Raw genomic sequence first — 23,048 nt, 5'->3', positions numbered from 1 at the left:
AACTCTCTTCCATTCGGGGCGACTTTCTAAACTTCAGCTAATTTATACATTAAGAATGTTATTTAGAAAGCGACAATTATCGCGTTTATCCGATATACCTTGGAATTTTTTTTTACTTCAAACCCGACTTTCTAAACTTCACCTTACGCTTATTCATAAATTAATAGCGCTATTAAGAAACTTTGATAATTACCGTTTTTATCCGATGTATCATTGGAAAAAGTTTTTTCATTTCAAGCCCGACGTTCTAAAATTCAGCTAATTTATAAATTTGGAATGTTATTTAGAAAGCGACAATTTTAGCTTTTATCTGATACATTGTTTGTAAACTTTTTTCACTTCAAGCCGTCTTCCTAAACTTCAGCTAATTTACAAATTGAGAACGCTACTGATAAAGCGATACTTATCGTGTTTATCCGATATGTCATGGAAACTTTTTTCACTTCAAACCCGACTTTCTAAAATTCAGCTAATTTATAAGTGAAGAAGGTTATTTAGAAAGCAATAATCATCGCTTTTATCTGATATATCATTGGTAAACTTTTTCACCTCAAGCCCCTCTTCGTCAACTTCAGCTAATTTATAAATTTAGAACACTATTTAGAAAGTGATAATTATCGTTTTTCCCCATATTTACTCACAAGTATCTACTTTTAAGCTCGCATTCCTAATGGCTGTCATGCCTGTGCTTACTCTGTGGGAATAAATGAATTTTTATTTTCACAAAACTAAGATAGTGAAAATTTATTTACTAAACGCGCTTCAAATGAGTCCCAACAAGCAGCAGACCAAAATTTTAAAAAAATTAAAGAGTCCAAAAATGCCTGTCTACAAGGTGCATTCTTTCTGTAGTATCTTTGCTAGGAGATGAATGTAGTTATTAACTCCTAGCCAAAATGCCAAATTACAATAGGTTCAATTGTTTTACTTGTATGGCAGCAAATTTAGTCCAAGTTATTTAGACCAGAGTGAAAATTGGTGCTGTGAAGCCATTCAAATATCCCTACCATGTAAAGTACTGTGTTGCAGAACCAGCTGCTCCGATTTCTGCCAATGGTAGTTGGGTTATGTGTGGTTTTAGGTAAATGGGATTGAATTGCATTTTATCCTGAACATGGAACTCTGGCAACATGTGGCTCAGACAGAAGATTCAGCTTCTGGGACAAAGATGCCAGAACAAAACTGAAGACATCAGAGGCATTGGAACAGCCAATCACATTCGTACATTCAATGCACAGGGCAATTAATATATTTGCATATGCATCAAGCTATGATTGGTCAAAGTTAAGCATATCTCACCTGTATTTGGCATCGTTAGCATGGTAATTATATCTTCAGGTAATTGAATGTGGTCATCAGGAGGAAATAATAGACATCTGAGTTGCTTCGATGTCACACAAGTACAAGAAATAGCTCGAAGCACGGGGAACTGTGGCTCCTTGTTTCAATGTTTGTTTGTTTGTTTGTTACATATGATTATTTACATATAAAATAAAGAACCCACAAAGAGTTGCATTTGCATTAATGTTTGTCAATGAAGACGTTTTTTATTTGTTTCTCTTTTGTTTTTTTACAAGTATAGTTCACAAATGATACATTAAAAAGTTTTTAATACCATCCCGCTTATGAAATAGAAGCATACCCCTCCTTTGCGATGAGAAGTACTAAGCACTATTTGTGTCCATCACTCTCTCTAAATACCCTTTTTAATTCAAAATTTCTAATGCCTATAGACGATATTGAAATAATGATATCAATAAATAGCCAGATGTTATTGCAATGTAAAGTATTTATAAGATTGTTACTGCTCAATGTACAACGAATAAAATATTTTTGAAATTTAGCAAAAATTCATAAAAATCACTCTCAGTATTCTCATGACAAGTCATTGACAATGACATAGTCCCCACTTGTAATATGAGTATTAGTCTTGATGGGGCAGGGAAATGTGGTCATTAAGAAGTATCACTGGAGTGTATATGTTCAGATCTATGTGCACATACGTCTATGTCGTTGTTCCCAATTTGAATCACATGAGGCATGTCTAAGTTATGGTTCTAAATCTGGAAAAAAGATCAGACCTCTAGCTGTATTGGCCAGCCATGAAATACATATGCGCATAATAAATGAGGTACAAGATGTGACATCTTAAGGTCTAATATCCTATCAAAATTTGAGGGTATAGAACTTGTGGTTACTGAGTTATGCATATATATGTATAATCAAGGTCAAAGGTCATCGAGGTCACGTGACATTTGAAAAAAAAAAATTGTATTGCTAATTAATCCCTATATACCAAAATCAGACCTCTAGCTCTATTGGCTCGCCCAGAATTAGATATGCACATAATTAATGAGGTACAGTATGTGGCGTCATAAGGTCTCCCACCATACCAAATATGAAGGGTGTACCACTTGTGGTTACTGAGTTATGGACAAATATGTATATTTCAGGTCAAAGGTCATTCAGGTCACATGACATTTTGTCAAAATGTCTGAGATATCTGCGTGAACGGATGGAGAACGGATGGAACATACGGACGGACATGACCCGATCTTTAAGCTCCCTGGACTTCATCCATGGGGACTAAAAACTGTCACTGTATCCTTTCTGCGATATGAATACGATGAGAAACTAAATTTTTCTTGGCCTTATACATGGGAGTCTATGGAAAACTGCCTTATACATGGGAGTCTATGGAGGTGTAAACTAAAAGTTCCTCTAACACGGCCAAATTTGATCGCATTGTGAAACAAATCAACGTGCATCTGTATGGGGTAGGGTACTATCCTTGCGCAAAGTTTGAAAGAAATTGACCAGGGCATGCTTGAGATATCTGCATGAACGCACGGACGCACGCACGGATATGACCAAACCTAGTATAAGTCCCCCCGGATGGTGTCAGTGGGGACTAAAAATGTTATCAAAGATTGACACCATAACAAGACACATTGCATTATTTCAGAATTCACCAATTCAAATATTCAAATACTGAAAGGGCAAAACTATAATACAAGCATTTTCCGAAAAGAAAACATTATTAATATTATCATTATTATTATTATTAAAAATGTTTTGAATGCACCACACATATGTCTCAGCACATTGTACATAACAAAATTAAAAGTAAAATAATAAAAGTACAACAACACAAGAAGTCTAATGAGTATGATAGTGTTTTGTTTGTGTGTTTGTCCATATCGACCAATATACGGGTGCAGTGCAGGATTGATAATCAGACACTGGAAAAGGAAACATAAATTTGCTTGTTCTCTTCGATGGCGACTCATCGATCTTTATGGAATGGATATCGACATCAGGCGGAGTGAGGCCCTCAAAATTTTCTTCATCTTGCAAATGTCTTCGCGGAAGGTGTCTCGATCGGTTTATCGAAACATGGTCTTTCCCGTGACTGAAAACAGAAAGAGCATAGACAGTAGCCCTGCGTACGATGCTGTGTGTTCCCGGCATTGTACCGCCTCCCACTACATGAGGTGGGTGGGAGGCCATAATACGCTGGGGGAACACACAGCATCGTACACAGGCTACGTAGACAGCAGCTGTCTGATGTTTGTGTCCGCCATTGCTGGCTAGCGATTGATCTCTGGTCCAGTGAATACCGCTAAGGACGCTTGACCTGATCTAAATTTATACCTTGTTGATTGACGTGTGAACCTGAGATTGCTTAGATCGGTGATACGGAACATTTACAGTGCAACTAATCGGATCCCCTCAGGTTTAGAAAAATACACGTGTAACCGCGACTTAACTCTCAAATTATCATTCCTATTTTTTCACAAACTAAGTAAGTCCTGAATGTAGGTACTCTGAGATCTCAAGAAAGCACACTGTCTGCATTTTCCAAAAAAATTAATTTTATCCTTATCAAGCGACCACAAATGGAAATTGGGACTTTCTCAACCTCTATAAAATTCAATCAACCTATCATGACAAGCTATTTTGAACAATTTCTTTTTTGATAACATACAAAGAACAATACGGGTACAATACAGAATATGTATAGGATAAGCACTTCAGGAAAGTTGCCTTATACAGATATGTTTAATATGAATGGTGAGCTAAAACCTACACTGTAAAGACCAATACTTTTGAAAATGAACAAGAAATTGAGGGAGCAGTTGTAAACTGAATTATTCATCAACTTGAACAACAAGGAAGCCCTTGTTTTGTGACTGACATCATCAAGTGTATTCATCGCAGCATATAAATTCCCTGTGGTTGCCCATATTTCCTTGTATATGGCCAAACATCCATGAGTAGAAGTCTGTCGGTGTCTTGATGATAAGCTGCTATTGGACTAACATGCCCACAGAGTAGGCCCTGTCCAAGAGCTTCCATATGATAGTGACTATCAAACATGATCTATTGTTACTGTTGCTAAGTGTTTCCATGGCTACACGTTGTAACTCTTCTTGAGTACTCTCATTAGCATGATAAATTTTGACCTTGTAATGAAAAGCTTTATACAGGTCTGCAGTTTCCTGCAGAGTGCAACCTTTCTGTTCAACTGTTGCTTTGTCCAATACCCTGCATGTCTGTGGCAAACTGAACATAGTTTTCTCTTGATAGATGGCGTTCTTTTCTGTACACTGCTGCATGGCATTCATCGTGATTGCTGCTGTTCTGATTGCACAAAACCTGTTGTGTGTCTGCTTAGCAAAGTGTTTAATAATTGCATCTTGATGGTAGGTTGCAGAAGCTAGTAACTTCTGACCTTCATCACTTTCCAGTGGTATTAAGCTCGACATGGTCCGTATCTGAAAATTGGAATAATAGAAATAGTCTGGTATATTTGTCGAAGTATCATAAATCTCTATGCAGACAAACACTGCCACTGATCATGGACTGAAAATTATACACACTACAAAAATATGGGTCTTTATGGGATATTCTTCTTATTATAAAATGTTATTTGCAAACTAGTTTTACAATTCAAAAGAAACTTCTGATAAAACATGGCAGCTGCTTTTTAAAGTTTTGGGAGAATTTTATCATTTATCCATCATCTGGTTGAATCACATACGCATTCCTTGGATATGATGCTGAAGCTGATCATGAGTGGCGTCACTTTCAATATCAGCTGCAAAGGAACTGGTCACTTGAAGCTGAGGATGAGGATGATGCCAACTTTATGCTTGTTGTAATTAACTCTGTGTGTGTATGTGTGTGTATTTACCTGTACGTGTGTATGTATGTTCACAGGTACTGTGCCAGGTGAATTAATTTGGCAATTTTGATTGTCAACAATTAACTTCATGACATATAGGAATGTTTGTAAATGACATTGTTATTTCTCATTACTGTGCGAAATTAAATATTTGTGAGCAAAATTTCATACATAATGGGTCAAACCCATTATGTAAGAGTAAGAATCTTATAAGATTCTTAAGTCCATAGAATAAAGCATGTCCTTTTCATTCAGGAGTAGAACTATTCTTATAAAAAAATAAGTTATAGAAAATATGAGTAAGGAATTTGGAAAAATGAGTAAGAACTTTCCTTTGTTTCTTTTATTTATTTATTCTTATTAGTCAATATTGGTTTCACTACAAATACTTATAAGAATCTCATAACATTCTTACTCTTTGCTAATTTGCATACAAAATACTTTTTAGAATCTTATAAGATTCTTATATGTCATATAATATATATTATATATATATATATATATATATATCTATATATTCTTTATAAGAATCATAATTTGAACCTATACTGTTTGGGTACATTTTCACGTTTGCATAAGTACCCAGTGTCTAAGATATTTGCAGTGGTTCGTGCTTTATGTTCATGACATTACAGATTCGATTAGCTGTGCAGAATTCAACAAAACTTACGTTATTATCGCGTTTTACGCTCAGCTGACCTTATAAGAATTATAAGATTTCGTATAGGTTCAAAATATTGTATTCACATTGTTACCCATGTTGAGATCTACAACTTATATGTTCATACTTTTAAAATATATATGAATATAGTATGTCATGAAATTATTCAACACTTTTTGTATCTTGAGACTTCATCTGCCTGCAGAGTAGTATCATTTGAGTGAAATGCCCCAAATTATTTGGTCTAGTGGAGTCAGTATGATTTTTATGATACTTTGCAGATGCTAGCCACTGCACCTGTGACATTAGAATAAAACCTTGTATCTGCATATATATCAACAAATTATATATCAATAAGTTCACCAGTTAGGCATACTGCAAAACTGGTGCACTTTGGCCTCTCTCTACTATTATGTAATATCATGTGATCATAAAATGGGGAAAATCGACTCATAACATATTTCATTTACCTCGAAATGGTGCTATCGGAATCAAATTTGGAATATCACGGAACGGTACTGTAAATACGGCCCCATTTACGATGCAGTGTTCTCCGGCGTGAGCCAGCTGACCTGAACTCGTACTCGCGTTTTACGCTCAGCTGACCTGATGACATACATGCCCAGCGCCTGACATCGATCACCAGCCGTATGTGGCGCTACACATATGAATGACTTTCCAATCGTGTAGTTCGTTCCATCATTGCAAGGCATGATATTTGACTTTCTTTCAATGTCCTTGATTGGTCGAAAATTTGTAGCGTTCCCGCCATCGTTTGGGTCCGCCATTGTCGTGCAGCGTAGACCAAAACCACGCGTAAACTACAACGATGGCTGACACTGACAAGAACGACGTCAAAGAAGAAAATCAGGTACCCTATACAACGTTTTGTATCCAGTATGGCCAAAATTTATGGCGGGAGAATGCTATGCTGATTTCGTGACACGTAATTCTAGCTGCCTCTGTTCAAAAATAACACCACTTCATTCATATTTTACGATGGTTTCATCGTTTTCAATGAATCTGTATTATTTACTATACATTGTATTCTTTGTGCCTGAAGCAATGCATCAGCCGCCGACATGTTACATTTTTATGTACTTTAGGGTACATTTTTCACGCTTGCATAAGTACCCAGTGTCTACGATATTTGCAGTGGTTTGTGTTTTCATGTTCATGACATTACAGATTCGATTAGCTATGCAGAATTCAACAAAACTTACCTTACACGAGACAATGCAGTAATTTGTGACAGCTAACCATAGACCCTGTGAGTGAATCCAACACAACGCAATCAATTCACGAAAAATTAGTTTGCCAATAGAATAAGACACACTTCGTTGACTTTATAGTATACGTTACATGCTTCCGGGTTTGTCCACTGGAATTGCAGTGTGCACGACGTATCTGTTTCTTCAGCTGAAACTATGGTCGTCTTAAACCAGTATACTAGTAATCCTAGAGGTATATGACACCATTTCATCATGATCTTTGTACATAAGCCAACCTGTTGCTGCTAAAGAATATTTTGCAAAATTTCTTAATACCAAAGTTTACAGGCACAAACATAATATGTAGTACACTTCATGCAGTGTTCGAAATTCGTGGAAAGTATCAACCAGTCACCAGGACTGGTAACTTCAAAAAGTTGCCTGTCCTGCCAAAAACTTACCAGTCCTGATACTGCGATTACTTTTATGTGCCTAAGTATTTTTGTTATGCGCTGTTGAGTAGGATGAATTTACGGGAAAGAAAACTGTCTTGCCATAAAATTCGAATGGGAGTCAGGAGAAAAAATAGCAGACATAGTTTTAAAGAAGACTCCCCACGCTAAAGTCAACCTGTCCGCCGGACTGGTAACTTTTTTATTTACCAGTCCGGCAGAAAAACACCAGTCTCGGACTGCCGGACAGGTGTTATTTCGAACACTGCTTCATTGTATTTTATAGATTAAGATATCATTGGACCATACTCCCAAGAAACATAATAATAATAATAATACTTATTTCTTACACGCACTACACATACGTCTCAGTGCGATTTACATATTTTAAAAGAAACAAACAAATACTAAAAACCAGCAATGGCAATAAAAGAAAAACGAAAATAAACAATACTACATACTACACACACACACACACACACACACACACACACATATATATATATATATATATATATATATATATATATATATATATATATATATATATATATATATATATTTGTGTTTATGTGTTGTTTTCTATATGAAGCAGAGAAATGCCAGGTGTTTGAGCACACATGAAATTTTCCCAGAAAATGTGGAAAATAATTGTATTTTCTATGAATCTGTTTGATTTGATCTATTTGAAAGATAATCGTGATATCATTTCTCAGACTGAAGAACAAAAAGATGAGGGGGATGAAAGTAAAAAGGCAAGTCCTAAAAAGATAAGTAAATCTCCAGTGAAGAAAGATGCAGAACCAGAATCAGAAGATGAAGACGAAGTAGATGATGAAGGACCTCAAGGTGGGAAAATATTTAAACAAGTGTGGGTCTTTACTATCAGGAAGTACATATATCTGGATATATCATGTAGCAGTCATACTTCAGAAGCTTTCTATTTATCAACAAATGTGTAGCACATGTAGGCTGGGAAATCATTGTTGCAGTTACTTTGCTTTTTGGCAGTGATTCTCTGTCACGTCCTGCCTGTCCACTCGTTTATAAGATTGTGACAGCAGTGAATCAAACATTGTCAGTATATTGTTTGCCTTCTAGAATTTCTATTGAGATAACGAGAGTTTTGAAAGTCTGAGATAGGTGCTCATTAAATTTGTACACATTTACATAAATTAAGCGAGACATTTGCTCTGCAAATGGGATGCTTGGTATTGTTCTTAAATTTGAAGTTTCCTAGCCAAATTTGCAAGGAGATTTTGGAGCCATAGGGAAGCAATGAAAATAATAACTTGTTAATTTTTCAATTTTACAGTTGGACTACTTGACAAACCAGTGGAAGTCATCAAAGGAACAAGGGACAGGAAAAAAGTGGAGAGATTATCTTTCCAGGACACTAAATCTTCATCAAACAAAGAAAAATTTGAAATCAAAGAAGGACGAGGCACAAAACTTGGCGAGATTGAGAGAGGTAAGGTGACTGTGTTAACTTTCTGTGTATACCGTCTATAAAGATACCCAGTGTCTTTTCTAAGGTTGGGGAGTATTGAAAAATGATTTGGGAACCCCAGTGACGTTGCTGCTATCCCCCCATTTGATTATATTGATATAACAAGAGGAACCCCAGTAAAATGACTTGGGAACCCCGGTAACATTTACCTGCTTACCACCCTTAGCAAAAACACTGGATACCATATTTCTCAGCAGTTGCTACAAGGCTCTGGAGCATGTAATTTTCTTCAGAAAGTTGAGTGAGTGGCTTCCCTTCTCAAACCCTGGCAAGATCTAAAGAGACTGTAGTGATCTGGCTATTGTTATGCAAATGACTTTTGGTCTGCACCCATCAACACCAACGCACTACCAATTTCCTTTTCGCAACTTTCATTTCTTTCTTCAGTTTTCTCACAGCAAAATATGGAAAGTGAAAGTCATTGAAATGCCAATCCTTGTGTATAAATGTGATATATATGTATTAGAAACAAGAATGCCGTACATATCTGATCTTCGTAGAAGCAAATCACTCACTCTGCTTATACTGAGTATGGAATGACCCTTTACAAAATCTCACATGAAGCCAAAACAGGCCACTTACCAGTGCAACAAATAATATAGAATAATCAAGATTCAAACTCGATGATACATGTATATAGAAGTTTCCTCTTTCATATTCTCAAAAAATAGTGTGAAAAATCTGGGTTGATACCTCCCCAAATGTTATGTCTATTTGAAACTATCATGGAAAGTTTGGGATAGGCATTTCCCTAAGCATTGATGCTGACACAAAGAAATACAGTATTGAACATGACTTTTGCTGTAAGTAGAGATGTAGTCTGTATTGAATGATTAGAAACACTTTCAACTTTCATCAAACATGTTGGCATACAATCCACCTTGCTGTTTAACTCCCAGTTTCTATAAAGATGGCTCTTGAAAATGTTGAGCATTCTGCTCTTTATCTTCTAAGATTTCTGAAATTGAGTAAAATCAGGTGTTTCTTGAAATTTCCTTGAGTAAGCCTTGTGCCAGTTCATGTAGTATGCACAATTTTCTTGAGTGAGTCAAATTGGCCGTACAGGATTTATTTAGAATGTATAAGATGTAAGTGCATGTATAATTTAAAAGGTTTGGATAACCTCATTTCTCAGTATTTCTGTGTAAATCTGCTCTCATGTAACTCTCAATGGTATCACCTTGTGGCAGTCACAGTACATCGTGATGTCAAGGAGCTCCCAGGCAGAACAGTGGTACCATGCATAGCCTGAATACAATTCACTTTTCCTACAGGGCATTTATTTTTCATATATGAGTTCTTTGAACCGGAGGTAAACGTTTTTGCCATTGTACAGAATTTCACATCCATGTCAAATAAACACTGGGGCTCTGTGTCGCAGACAGCATCCTAAGACAAGGGTCACTATCATCAGTTGCTGTAACTTTTGATGATTTTTTCACTTTTTTTCGTTTTTTTAATGTCAAGTACTACAGTTTTTTTTGTTCATTTCCCGAAAGCATGTTGATAGACACAGTACTCAGCTTGTCTGCTGGGCCTGTACATGTGAACACTGCATGGTTGTTGAGGATAAATGAATTCTAGTCTGGAGTAGGGTTAAAGTGTAAACAAGAGTGCATTCTACATGTATAGGCGCTGTGTTGACAAGCTAATTAGTTGGTTTGTCAACATGCTTTTGGGAGTAGAACAAGAACTCACAATTGACATGTGAAACAAAAATGGTGAAAACATCAAAAGTTAGTGTTCTGTCCCTTTAAACCCAGTACCCTTCAGTGACAACTGATAATGTCACATTTCATGTCAGATTACCTCATATATCATAGTCTTTACTTTCAGTTGAACTACAATTGAAGAAAGCCAACTCAGATGCCTTGAAACCTCTTCATCGACTTTTGTTTAGCCGACCTGGCTCGGTAAGAAATGTTCTTTTTTGTGTTGTCTCATGTGTAAAGTTCACATGATAGTGTGTTGACTGTGGCCAAGACTACTGAAGTTTCATTTCTGCAACTTTGTTATCTAGTTGTTCTGTTTCTGAAAGTTAATCAGAAAGCAGATATGAGAATAGATCTTTTTCCCAAAATCATTTCCATAATATGAACAGTTGTGAATCAGGCACAGTACCTAAGAAAAGCAAACAATTTACAGTTATGCTCAACGGAAAGTAGACGATGAGATAAATGATACCTTACTCAATTACTAATTTACATCAGACACTTTATTTCTAAAACTACACTAGTACCTCACAATATTGCTTGCGAGCGGCAAGTTCTCAAAGACAAGAATAACAAATACCAGACCTAAATGATTCCTTAACATAACAGTCGCTTGCCTGCTTCTCTGCCGACATGAGTGCCTTATCTCTTTCCACTGGTTATTGCCGTAATCTTATACCACGATACTAATTACACAGCGACAAAAAGACAACTGTAGCTTCTTCGCTTACCGGCCGACATTGTTGAGACACTGCTCAGTAAGTGTCAAGTAGATTGGATTTTTCAATCTTTAAAATCATGACTTCTGCTTTTGCCAATTTTCATTTTCTTTGACACTAAAATGCCTTAAAACAGATTACCCCTAATTCTTTGTATGAAAATGCCTCGACCTAACCCCCCTAATTCTTTGTAAAACAGGTCCACACTTACGATTGATAACAATGGGTATTTTGCCAAACCATGGTGGTGAAAATGTTACAATCAACTGCCACTCTGTAATTGTGCTAGAGTGAAGATAAGTGTGGACAAAAACATTTGGATAAAACTGACTTAATTTGGCAATGTTATCACGCATGGGGGTCTCTAGCTATGTACCATATCGCCAACTTTACAATTACCTAAGCTACTGATGATTAATGTGAAATACTGTCTATGTGTCCACTGTTCTGTGTATCTCTTCTAGCAGTCAAACAGTGGTGCAACTATTCTCATGCATACTCTTCCAAGTACATTTGATTGGGATGTTTAACGTTTTGTGTTTATTATATCCAATCAAATGAGACTTTGTCTATCTGTTATTCAATGGCTCAAAATTGATGAGGGTCAATTACAGATTTGTATAATCCTCTACAAGATTTACTCGCCAAACCAGAGAAACCATATAATTATTGTCTGTCTCAAGATATCTTTGCAAGAGCTTTTCAGACAAAACGTTTGATTCATGAATGATGAAGATGTTTCATTATTTGCCTTTTATATATCTCTTTGAGAGGCATATATGTTACTTCATGCTTCAGCCAACTTACAGTGTCTTTTTGTCGCTGTGTAATTAGTATCGTGGTATAAGATTACGGCAATAAACCGTGGAAAGAGATAAGGCACTCATGTCGGCAGAGAAGCAGGCAAGCGACTGTTATGTTAAGGAATCATTTAGGTCTGGTATTTGTTATTCTTGTCTTTGAGAACTTGCCGCTCGCAAGCAATATTGTGAGGTACTAGTGTAGTTTTAGAAATAAAGTGTCTGATGTAAATTAGTAATTGAGTAAGGTATCATTTAATCTCATCGTCTACTTTCCGTTGAGCATAACTGTAATATAGTGAGCATGTTATACATGTCCTTGAATGCGTGCCTGCATTTCAAGTTTATCATGACATGTGCATGTATCATACTCACTGCAGCTGTGATTACTGATTTCGAAAATGAAGAATAAGTCACTGCTACCCTCTTCTGGTGCTTTCTTCATGTAAAGAGCCCACTTTACAAATTATTGTAAAACAAGAAATGGGCTAAATTATGACGGTAAAATGTTGGACCTGTAAATTATTTTTTGTGAAAGATAAAATGTAAGTCAAATCTCATATCCATAACAGGCTACCAATACGATAAGACCGCATTGACTTTTTACAGCTAATTAAAATTTTTATCCTCTCTCAGGCCTTCGAAATAAAGAGAAACATTCGCAAATTTTCTGGTTTTCCTTTTTCAAGAGATGCATCAGATTACGAAAAGAAGGAAAATATTCTGATCAAGTAAGTTAATTTTCCAACAATTCCTAGGTCACTTTACCACCTTGTACTGTCATATTAAGGTAGTTTGCACGTTCAAAAAAAATAAAAGATTTAAACTTTTGCTAAAACTGGCTTCCAGCACTTTCAGCCATTTTCTTTCAAAATTAAGAATACAAATTTGGGGTCACCGTGCAAATTTTTGAACTTTAGAAATAAATTACCCAGTATTTACTGGTACTGGTGAAAGTCAAAATAGTTGCCAACTCTGTTTTATCTCTGTGGGAGAATATTAAATTCCCGATTATCACAAAACTGAGCCAGTGAAGACTGTATTTGATCCATAAGCTTCAAAATTAGTCCCTACAATTTGTAGCCCAAAAGAATATTGTAAAAGTTTGAGAGTTTGAATTCTCTGTTCCTGAGGCGCATTCTACCTTTAACCCTTTGCACTCTGACCCCCTGGTACCATAGTTTGAGCCAAACCATGTGGTGAAAGGGTTAAGCTTAATTCTCAGCAATGAAGTATTTCATTCACTGTGTTTTTCAACAAATTCCAGCCTATGCAAACGTCATGTTGTCATGCTTACACAGGTGAAAATGTTATTATTGAATCTTTGTTACGGATAAACTGATTTGAGAATCATCAAAATTTGTTTTCACCGTTAAGGGTGGTATGTAAGCAGGTCAATGCTGCCAGGGTTTCTCTTGTTATATCAATGCAATCAGATTAAGGAGACAGCAGAAATGTTACTGGTGCTCTCAGATCATTTACCAATGTTCACCAACCTTGGCACAATACTGAATAGAATTTTGCATGACCCTTGTGATTTTTTTTTTTCACATATGCCGAGTATTTTGCCGACAAAGACTTTGTGTGTATCATGTAATTCTTTGTTGCTATAGTTGCTATTGTTCTTATTTTTCTTCAAGGTTCACTGTATCTGGCTTGAAGAGTTCTGTGAGTGGCTTGATCTGGAAAAAGGTGGTGGCAAAGAAGAACTGATTCATAGAATACTTGATTTCCTTCTCGAACCTAAACCGTCAGGAAAGGCTCTGCCTAAACCTAAAAGTGGGTAAAATTTGTTTTCATGCATAAGTTTATGTTTTGTGTCAAATAGTGTTCAGTTTACAGAATGAGAAAGTAGGATAATGCCATGGCTTTGTCTGCCTTACTTAGTTGACTTTGTGTTTGTTTATTAATGTGTGAGTCACACCAAACCACTGAAATTACAGAGAAAATATCTAGAGTCGCTGCACAAATTTGATGAATCCATACAAAGGTTGGGTTCTTGTAGCCTGCTTTAACAGGTCAGTTTGTTTCTTGCATTCTAGTATTATCGTGATACAATTTTTCGCGATGTGATGAAGGTCTTGTTCCCGCTATGAAACTAGTATCTCCTTAATTGATGATGTCTTATGTTATTTATCTATTTATATATTTTTATTGTGGGCAATTTCTCTAAACCCCGAATGCGCCAAGAACTAAAGTGAGTGCTTCTTCATCCACTGAATCTAAGAATACAACCCTTTGAAACTTTCTTATTAACACAGGAAGTTTGGGAAGAGAACACTGCACACTTTCATTGTCAGTATTTGATATTCTAAGAACAAAAACGAAAGGCACTCAAGACCGTTGTTGGTGCGTAATTTTTGCATCTGTTGATAATACACTTCGTATCTCCAGAACTTCTCTGCCTAGTGTCAAAATACTTTTATGTGGGCTTATTTGACATGAAAGGTACATATCTCTGATTCTCTGTGCTTTGCCTGCAGCTCGTATAATTATTTCAAGCAACATAGTAAAGTAATGACCCCATAAAAGTAGGTCAGGTTTTTTCAGAATACTATCTGAGCATATATATGTAAGTGTTCAGTCTGAAATTGCTTGTTGTGATGTACACTAGTGTCAGCAACATCTAATTTCTCATCTCCACTCTCAATACATCTTCAGAAAAAAGGGGAGAAAAGAGAAAGAGAGCATCCAAAGCCAAGAAAGACAAAAAGAAGAAAACAGAAAAAAAAGAAAAGAAAAGCAAAAGCAAAAAAAAAGAAGAGATATTGAGTAGCGACGATGACAGTGATAATGAAGATGAAGATGATGACGAGGAGGAGGTAAAGCTGGTTATCGTTGTATATTAAAATTTAAGAATCATCAAATATGATAACAGAAACAAGCCGTGTGATGTACTTAATGATGTGACCTGTTTTCCAAAAGTTGGAATTTTGAATTAAAAAAATGATAAACGCAGAGTCGGCAGACAATCTAGTGAGTGTGACAAACAATCACGCGATTCAGATTTCTTTGTGTCAAGTTAAGGGAACATTATTTTCCTCCGTACTGTGAGTAAAAATAATTCTAAAGAAATAATGGCATCCTAAGTTCAAAATGTTTACATTATATAAATTACATTGCCTTTTTTATTTGGATGAAAACAAAACTTGGGCAATTTGTGTTCATTGTTGTTGGTGATATTTCTTTTTTCACATATTCATCAGTGTTCTCAACAGCTTGGAAAAGCAGAAAGGTGACAATTTACACAACAATGTACAATTTGCATATTATTTTTTTGTGAAAATGTATTCTTTTGTACAGTTATCAACACATGAATAGGCTGCTCCAAAAGCAGAATGGTGGCCCATCCATAAAAATCCCCTTCTTGAGAACACCGATTCATTCTATGATACACCTCTGCTTTCACATGTAATAATACAGTCATGCACTCTCCCTTTCACATTCTTATGCAGGACGATAGCCCTCTGACCTGACAAACTGTGGCCAGAGCTTGTCAACTTGAAATAGGTAGTTGGAAAATTTTAAGTGCGACAGAGATGATGGAACTGTAGCATACCTTTATGAAAGTGACACAGATATTTTGAATAAATCAAAATGATAAACAACAAAGTCAGAAGACCAACAAAATTAGTCAAAGCTTGTCAACTTGAAGGGTTTGTTGGAAAATTTTACGGACATCAGGGACAATGGAATTGTAGTACACCTCAATGACCTGCAATGCTAAAACACCCTAGGGGGAATACAACATGCGCGGAATGCAGTGCTGGTTGAAATGTGACTCTTTGCTTCTGATAGTTAGTCAGGGACAACCACTGCAAACAAGGATAACCCACATTTCAACACCCTACTTTGTCAGAAAATTACATTTGTAACTGACATTTTATTTTGATTTTTCAGGAAATGCCAAAAAAGAAACAGAAGACAGACAAATCACCAAAGAAATCACCCAAGAAAACGCCGCAGAAAACACCAAAAAAGAAAGAAAAAGCCAGTACTACGAAGAAAGAAAAGAAACAGAAAAAGGAAACGCCGAAAAAGGACAAGAAAAGAAAAGGTTTGGCTTGTGTTTACTGTCTGCACTCAAATCTTAAAATATCCAAGTTTTAAAAACAGTCCCATTCAAAGATCAATCTTTATCTCACACATGCCGTATCTAGGTGAAAGATAAAGCAAACTCAGAAAGTTTTTCCCAATCTTGCTTGAAAACTTGTTTGACTACAAAGTATGTAATATTATGATTAACTTGTAACTTTAATTGTTCCAGTTTCAGTAAGTTCAGACAGTTCCGATGATGAGCCGCTTGTGAAGAGGGTGAAATCGCCGCCAACAGTGAGTGTAAATTTTAAACTGCATTTCTCCAAAATGTGGTGTAATCTTTCTTGATAGTACTTTGTCTTGAACCCTGCCACCTAGCACATGTCAGTGCTAGTGGTTTCAGTGGTTGTCTACAAGGATGGACAATAAATTTAGTTATTATAGGCTGTGAGGTTAACAATTACATGTACAAGTATTCTTGGCAGATCATGATACATGCATATCAGTGTATGAAAACGATCATCATAATACTGTCAATAGGTTTCATTGTAAGACCTGCAAGTGAAATTTGAAACATTACTCTCTGACAGTCAAAAAGTCTTTTGCTCCAGTTGATTCAGTTTTGGCTCAATATACAAAATCACCTCTATGTACAAAATGGTTTTATTAATTTTAATATGTGAACTATTTAAACAAATTACAGCATCTCAGATATAGAGTGTCTTGCAACCCGAACAAATATTTTTAGCTAAAAACCTGATGTCAAGTCACAGGATGTATGCCTAGGTAGGATGGTAACCTTACGTAGGTTTGTTCCAAAATGATGAAATTTGTAATTTTTAGATTTCGTAAGTTTTGGGGATGACCTCAGATTGATTTATTTTTAGATTTTCATTACCCTTCAAAAAGTCTTGTCAGAAAATTCTCATCCAATGTGAGATAGATTTAATTAATTTTATGATCACAGTAAATGTATCAGACACACTTTGGATTAAGCCATTATCATTCCTCTCTTTCCAGGATGCAGAAATACGAGATGTTATCAAGAAAATCTTAGATGGTGCTAACTTAGAAGAAATCACCATGAAAACAGTGTGTAAGCAAGTGTATGCAAAGTATCCAGACTTTGATCTGAGTGAAAGAAAAGATTTCATCAAATCCACAGTTAGACAGGTATGAATTTTCAGACTTTTCATATTTTGATTAACTTTTTAAGAGGAATGAATATCAATGTTTTACCACAAGTACAGTGTTTTCTCCAGTTTTTCTCTTACAAGGGGGTATGTCACCCCTGCTTGAAAATTTAGGGGAATTTGATTCTAATTGAGTCAAAAATCAAAGACACTCGTGTTTCTTTTCCATCTAGTAAATGTGAAATGTAATAAATTAGTAGCTACACAATCATTTAAACTTCATTCATTTCATTCCAACACTGTTTTTGCAATCTGGAGGCAAACTCTAGATGAGTCTTTCAGCTGTATCACAACCTTGTACAGAAAGAAAGCTTATATCACTTTACTATGGCTACAGATAGTGAATTACATCAACTGTATGATGTTACATCATGGACAGTATTCTTGAAGTAGAACACCTCTGTAAATACTCTGTGTAAATCATAATCTCAAACCTCATTATAGAAGAGGGGCAGACATGTCATGTGGCAGCATTTGTGGTTATTTGAAGGAGAATTATGATTAGATAAGGGGATTTGTGCAATCTGAGTGTCGAGTGTCCTGGAGAAAACACTGCAAGTATTCTGCCTTTTTATGACAACTATAGAAATGCAGTGTTTTGGTTTCACAACCACTCAGGGGCCCATGACAAACATTGAACATAGCACAGGGTTGCACAGTTGTTAATCTTTAGGAAACCTTTAACTTGGCAAAGATTGCTGGAAATCAATGTATTTCTGCTACAGTCAAAATCGGTAACCATGGAAACAACTGCTGCAAAGTACACAAAACAGTACAAATTATGCACAAATTACTTGTGTGACGACTATGTCACTCAGAACTGTAACTTCAGTCATTGTTGTACAGTTTGCTGCGGTTTTAACTAATCATCTCTGGTGTTTATGAATTGACTAAAAATGCTATTTTTTCCGAATGAAAAAAGAATATATCCTTGCCACAAAGAATTTATGTACGCAGGCCAAATTTTCATGAACAAGACAAACTGATCAAATACAATGTGCATGTGTGTCTATCACATGAAGTCAATCAAAATGAACTTGATCTCAATATATTCTGTTCTTTGTTTTTTCAGATAATCTCATAGCTGGCTGAAGATTCAACCAAACTACCATCTTTTTATATGTACAGTTCTCCTAGTGTCTTTTTATGAGTATTTTAATCTCAAAATCATGACAAGTGTTGTTGATTCTATCTCACGTCAAATTATTCTTTTGATGTAGCCGTAGTATTTGTGATTTTTTATCATCGATATGAGATTCAAGTTTTAGTACAAGACTGTAATTTTGATGTCCATTATATCAGACAAATAAATTTTTTTTACTATAAAAGCGGTATGTATTCCTTTTTGTAACCTCTCTTGAGGTGTGGCTAGCATGTTGGATTTGCTGTCTGTGTTCTGGAGCTGCTTTTCAGATGTAGCAGAAAATTCGAAATCCGTCTGTCAAAAAAAACTTGAAATGTAATGATTAGCTGTTTTAAGGTAGTCTGCGTCTCAAAAGTGAAAGACTTAAGTTTTTCTCAAACTCTCCTAAATGAAACTTTTCAACCATTCTGTTACCAAATCAATAAAAAAATCAGGGTCACCGTGCAAAGTTTGGAACTAGCGAAACAAATTACTAAACATTTAGCGATAATTAAAATCAAAATTGGGAAAATTAATTTTTGAAAAACTAAGACACAGAAAGTTTTTCTTTCTCCAAGAGCTTTAAATGAGCCCCCCACAAGTGGTCGATCAGAAAAGAATTGTAAAATCTTTTTGTTGGTATAGGTTTCACAACCATGCAATTGAAATACATTTTTCCTTTCCAGAATGTGTGTCATATCAAAAGTGCCTGACATGTTTACCAGTACATTTTATTAGTATCTAATTGTATACGTTCTTAAATATTAAATATGCAAGCAAACTGCACACGTGTATAACTATGCATGGCTATCGTGCATATCTGTTGTATTGATTGAAAATGATTGCCAATGTGTGACCACACTTATTTTCAATATATGTACATTTTTCAAATTTTAGGATTCCAGATCTTCAACAAAAACTGTTTCTGTAGGTGTTTTTACTAGACTTATTCTGCTTCTGCTTAAGTTTCTCTCTGTCACCCATTAAAGCATGCTGGAATACTCATTATTCAGCTTGACCACATAGCATATACTGAACATCGGATGTCAATTCTTTAGGCATGTCAACAAAAATTTTGGAATGTTGAATATTTCCATAACCTCTCTTGTTTCAATTTCTGAGATCTTTAGATCTTTACAGAGGGCCCTGAGGAAGATGAGCATCTTTTTTTTTTTTTTTTTTTTAGACTTTATTTAAACTCGATAAACTGTTGAGCCAGAGGCTCTTCTCACACAGAGTCGAGTATAACAACATTTACAATATTTACATTAAAAAAAATAAGTCAGGAAGAAAACTTATACTGAAAAAAATGTAAAAACGCTACAAGTAAAACAGTCTAAAAACAAATTTAAAATTTACATAACAGTAAGATTAACCCATCTATTTAAAAAAATGGCACTTGCAATTTCTTTTGAATGATAGAAGTGAAGAGCTAGATTTGATCTCTCCAGGCAAAGTATTCCATATTTTAACCCCGTTGTACATAAAACTTCTTTTGAAAAATTGGGTTCTATGCCCTGGAATATACAGATCTTCTCTGTTTGCAGACCTTGTGTTACGTCCGTGGATCTGCTTTACACCTCTAAAAACGTTAAGATAATCAGGAGCAAGGTTATTCAGAACTTTGTACATTAAAACTGATTCATTGTATGAAACTCTTTCACGAATTGGCAACCACCTTAAGCATTTAAATAAAACATAACTTGGAGTATTAAAATCTTGATCTAAAATCACTCTAGCAACAGATTTCTGTTGTCTTTCTATACGAGATAAAAGAGTGGTTGAACAATGACCCCATATGTTCGAACAATAATCAAATGAGGTAGAATGAAACAATTGTAAAACGTTAACATTGCTTTCTTAGTTAAGAATGAACGTATACGCTTAAACTGTAAAAGCTTAAAAGCAACTTACCACACACTTTACTGACATGTTTATCCCAGGTCAAAGTATCACCAATTGACAGACCTAAAAGAAAAACTAAGACGCAGAAAGTGATTACTTTACTGAAGCTTACCAGGCTACCCTCGTTAAACAAGGTTAATAAAATAATAAAATAAAATAAAATTTACCCGCATCAGCAATGCAGTTAAACAAGGGTTAGACAAGGGCACAAGAGTAATAAGTTTATTCAGTGATATTAACACCTGTTAATACCAACTGCATCTAAATTGATTGCTGTTTGTTCCCTGACTTGAGCCCATGGATCATAAACTTTTGCAATTTAAAAAATTCCAAAAACTTTTGTAGCATAGACATCTACATTATCTGCATTTGAAGTTTAAGCATTAGCAAAAGAGCCTGAAAAAACTACAAATTCAAAATGCGTCTTCTTATAGGAATTCTTTTCCAATTGAGATGTTCAATAGTCTCTGTTGACAAGCTAATGCTTGGAAATCATTTGTATCAGATTTTATTTTGATTATGAATACTGGATGTTTAAAACACTCCAAAATGGCCACTGAATGACTCCACAACGTACCCACCAGCAAGGTATAACCACAGGGTCCGGCGAGCAATATTCGTCTAGAAATTATGAATATGATCAATAAATGTCTTGTATTAAACTTTTTTTCATTATACAAGCCTTACCTGTGTCTAGTGTGTGCCTATTACTTTACCCTAGCTATCTCTGGATAGTATTTCAAAGAAAACAGTCTATATCTGTTAATTGCCCTCCCTAATCCCCTTCATTAATTTGTTCTGCCGATCGCCAACGCGGGGGGGGGGGGGGGGGGGCCTTATCGCCCTGACCAAATACCTCGTTAGCAGCTCATACTACTTTGGTCAGGGCGATAAGCCCCTGCGTTGGCGATCAGCAGAACAAATTAATGAACTGGATTAGGGAGGGCAATTAACAGATATAGACTGTTTTCTTTGAAATACTATCCAGAGATAGCTAGGGTAAAGTAATAGGCACACACTAGACACAGGTAGGCTTGTATAATGAAAAAAAGTTTAATACAAGACATTTGATCATATTCATAATTTCTAGACGAATATTGCTCGCCGGACCCTGTGCTTGCTTTGGCGCATAGGCAATCAAACGCATCAGATAATAGACGCAGCACAGTGACAAAACTTCGCGTAAGATTGTCAAAGGACAAATACGTGACACAGCGAACGCGGACGGAGAAAAAAACGTTACAAAACCAGTGCTAACATAAGACCAAGGCACAAAGGTTGGCAGTTTAAATGTTTATTGGCAATACATATCATAGTCAAACGTATTAAAATAAAATAAACTATATCAAGAAGAAACCTGTGCTGAGACCAAGAAACCCCACCCCTGCCCCTACCCTGGGGACGGACATTTCAACAACCCCCTATGCCCATTCTTGAATCCCCACAGCAGTCTATGCAACGTCAAGTAGTCTGTTCATCTGTAGTGTCTTTACTACTATTTTTCTTTATTGCAGTCATAACTTCAATGTGTACATCGACGTATAAAGTCGCCACCATGAACAAACTCAATCGCCTTACAGTTATAGCATCTTTCCCACGTACTGAGTCCACACTTCTTTGCAAAAACCTGTATCCTCCATCAGTACACGTATCTCCTGCTCTCCCTTCCTTCCACTCATGCAGCAGTGAAGTGAATGCCTTCAAGGTGTCAAAGTTGTGCAGCTTAACATTTCTGTCCCAATTTAAGCCTTAGATGTACCATGCCATGTGAAGAAAAACATTTCAAAACATTTTAGAAATGAAGTGCACATACACAAAGATTCTTCTGATAGAGAGAGTGGAGAAGGTTACCAGAAAAACTAATTCCAAGTCGAGTGGACGAAAGGGTAATTCTCACTCTGCATCTGCCAAAATTCCCCCCCCCCCAAAAAAAAAATCTAATTGCCCATCCCCATCCTCCACGCGACGTAAGGTAAGTTTTGGAATATTTATTTTACCAACACTACAGACATGATTTTAACCTGATACCACGAAGAACAAATGCTGTTACATGTAAACGCAGTCCCTATACATGCAGGGACTGAGATGATGGTACGTGCAATAATAATATAGGTCTTGTGCAGCCAACGGAGCTATTCATCGCAAAAGCTATTCCGGAAGCAATTTTTGAGGGCAGGGGAAATTTTAATTTTGCTAGGGCAGGGGAGCAAATGTTAGTTTTTTTGTCGGGCAGGGGATTATATGGTTGATTGTCCTGGGGACAGGGCTTGGCGAAAGACGAGGAGAGGGGAAGCTACTTTTAAAACGGGGACAAGGGAATTTCAGCCATGATGTTTCCGCGGATGGGGACACAGTGCAAGTACTTTATACTGCGAGATGGAAATCAAATACAAGGCCACTGCAGTATGTGTCTGCATGGGAATTTTTTTCAGGGGAAATTTTTCTCAGGGCAGAGGAAAATCGACAGTTTTTTTTCATCACAGGTAGGGTAGCTTCATGTCTGCAGGGGAAATGGAATGACAAAATTTTGAAGGGA

General features: G+C 36.1%; 1 protein-coding gene and 1 long non-coding RNA gene across 2 annotated transcripts; one reads left to right on the top strand and one right to left on the bottom strand.

Moving 5' to 3' along the window:
• Window positions 1-1,510: 1,510 nt before the first annotated feature.
• LOC139133840 (uncharacterized) lies at window positions 1,511-6,504 on the bottom strand. Its single transcript, XR_011552659.1, has 2 exons — window positions 6,320-6,504; window positions 1,511-4,778 (listed from the first exon to the last, which is right to left on the bottom strand). It is a non-coding gene; the product is annotated as an uncharacterized lncRNA (long non-coding RNA).
• Window positions 6,505-6,678: 174 nt separating this feature from the next.
• On the top strand, window positions 6,679-18,812 carry LOC139133699 (protein DEK-like). Its single transcript, XM_070700462.1, has 10 exons — window positions 6,679-6,720; window positions 8,229-8,361; window positions 8,828-8,983; window positions 12,890-12,984; window positions 13,894-14,032; window positions 14,915-15,075; window positions 16,154-16,310; window positions 16,521-16,585; window positions 17,312-17,464; window positions 18,557-18,812. The coding sequence occupies exons 1-10, from the start codon at window positions 6,679-6,681 to the stop codon at window positions 18,566-18,568; spliced, it is 1,113 nt and encodes a 370-aa protein (XP_070556563.1). The 3' UTR covers window positions 18,569-18,812.
• The last annotated feature ends 4,236 nt before the right edge of the window (window positions 18,813-23,048 follow it).

Source organism: Ptychodera flava, chromosome 5 (genome assembly GCF_041260155.1).
Source record: "Ptychodera flava strain L36383 chromosome 5, AS_Pfla_20210202, whole genome shotgun sequence".
Lineage (NCBI taxonomy): Eukaryota > Metazoa > Hemichordata > Enteropneusta > Ptychoderidae > Ptychodera > Ptychodera flava.
Note: the sequence above shows the minus strand (reverse complement) of the source record. Positions and strands in the feature narration are given on the sequence as shown.

Bases quoted from the DNA above. Each gene is read 5' to 3' on its own strand.
- LOC139133699 (XM_070700462.1), top strand. From the start codon at position 6,679: ATGGCTGACACTGACAAGAACGACGTCAAAGAAGAAAATCAG. The intron at 16,311-16,520 runs GTTTGGCTTGTG...TAATTGTTCCAG, and splicing joins AAAGGACAAGAAAAGAAAAG to TTTCAGTAAGTTCAGACAGT. The intron at 16,586-17,311 runs GTGAGTGTAAAT...CTCTCTTTCCAG, and splicing joins GGGTGAAATCGCCGCCAACA to GATGCAGAAATACGAGATGT.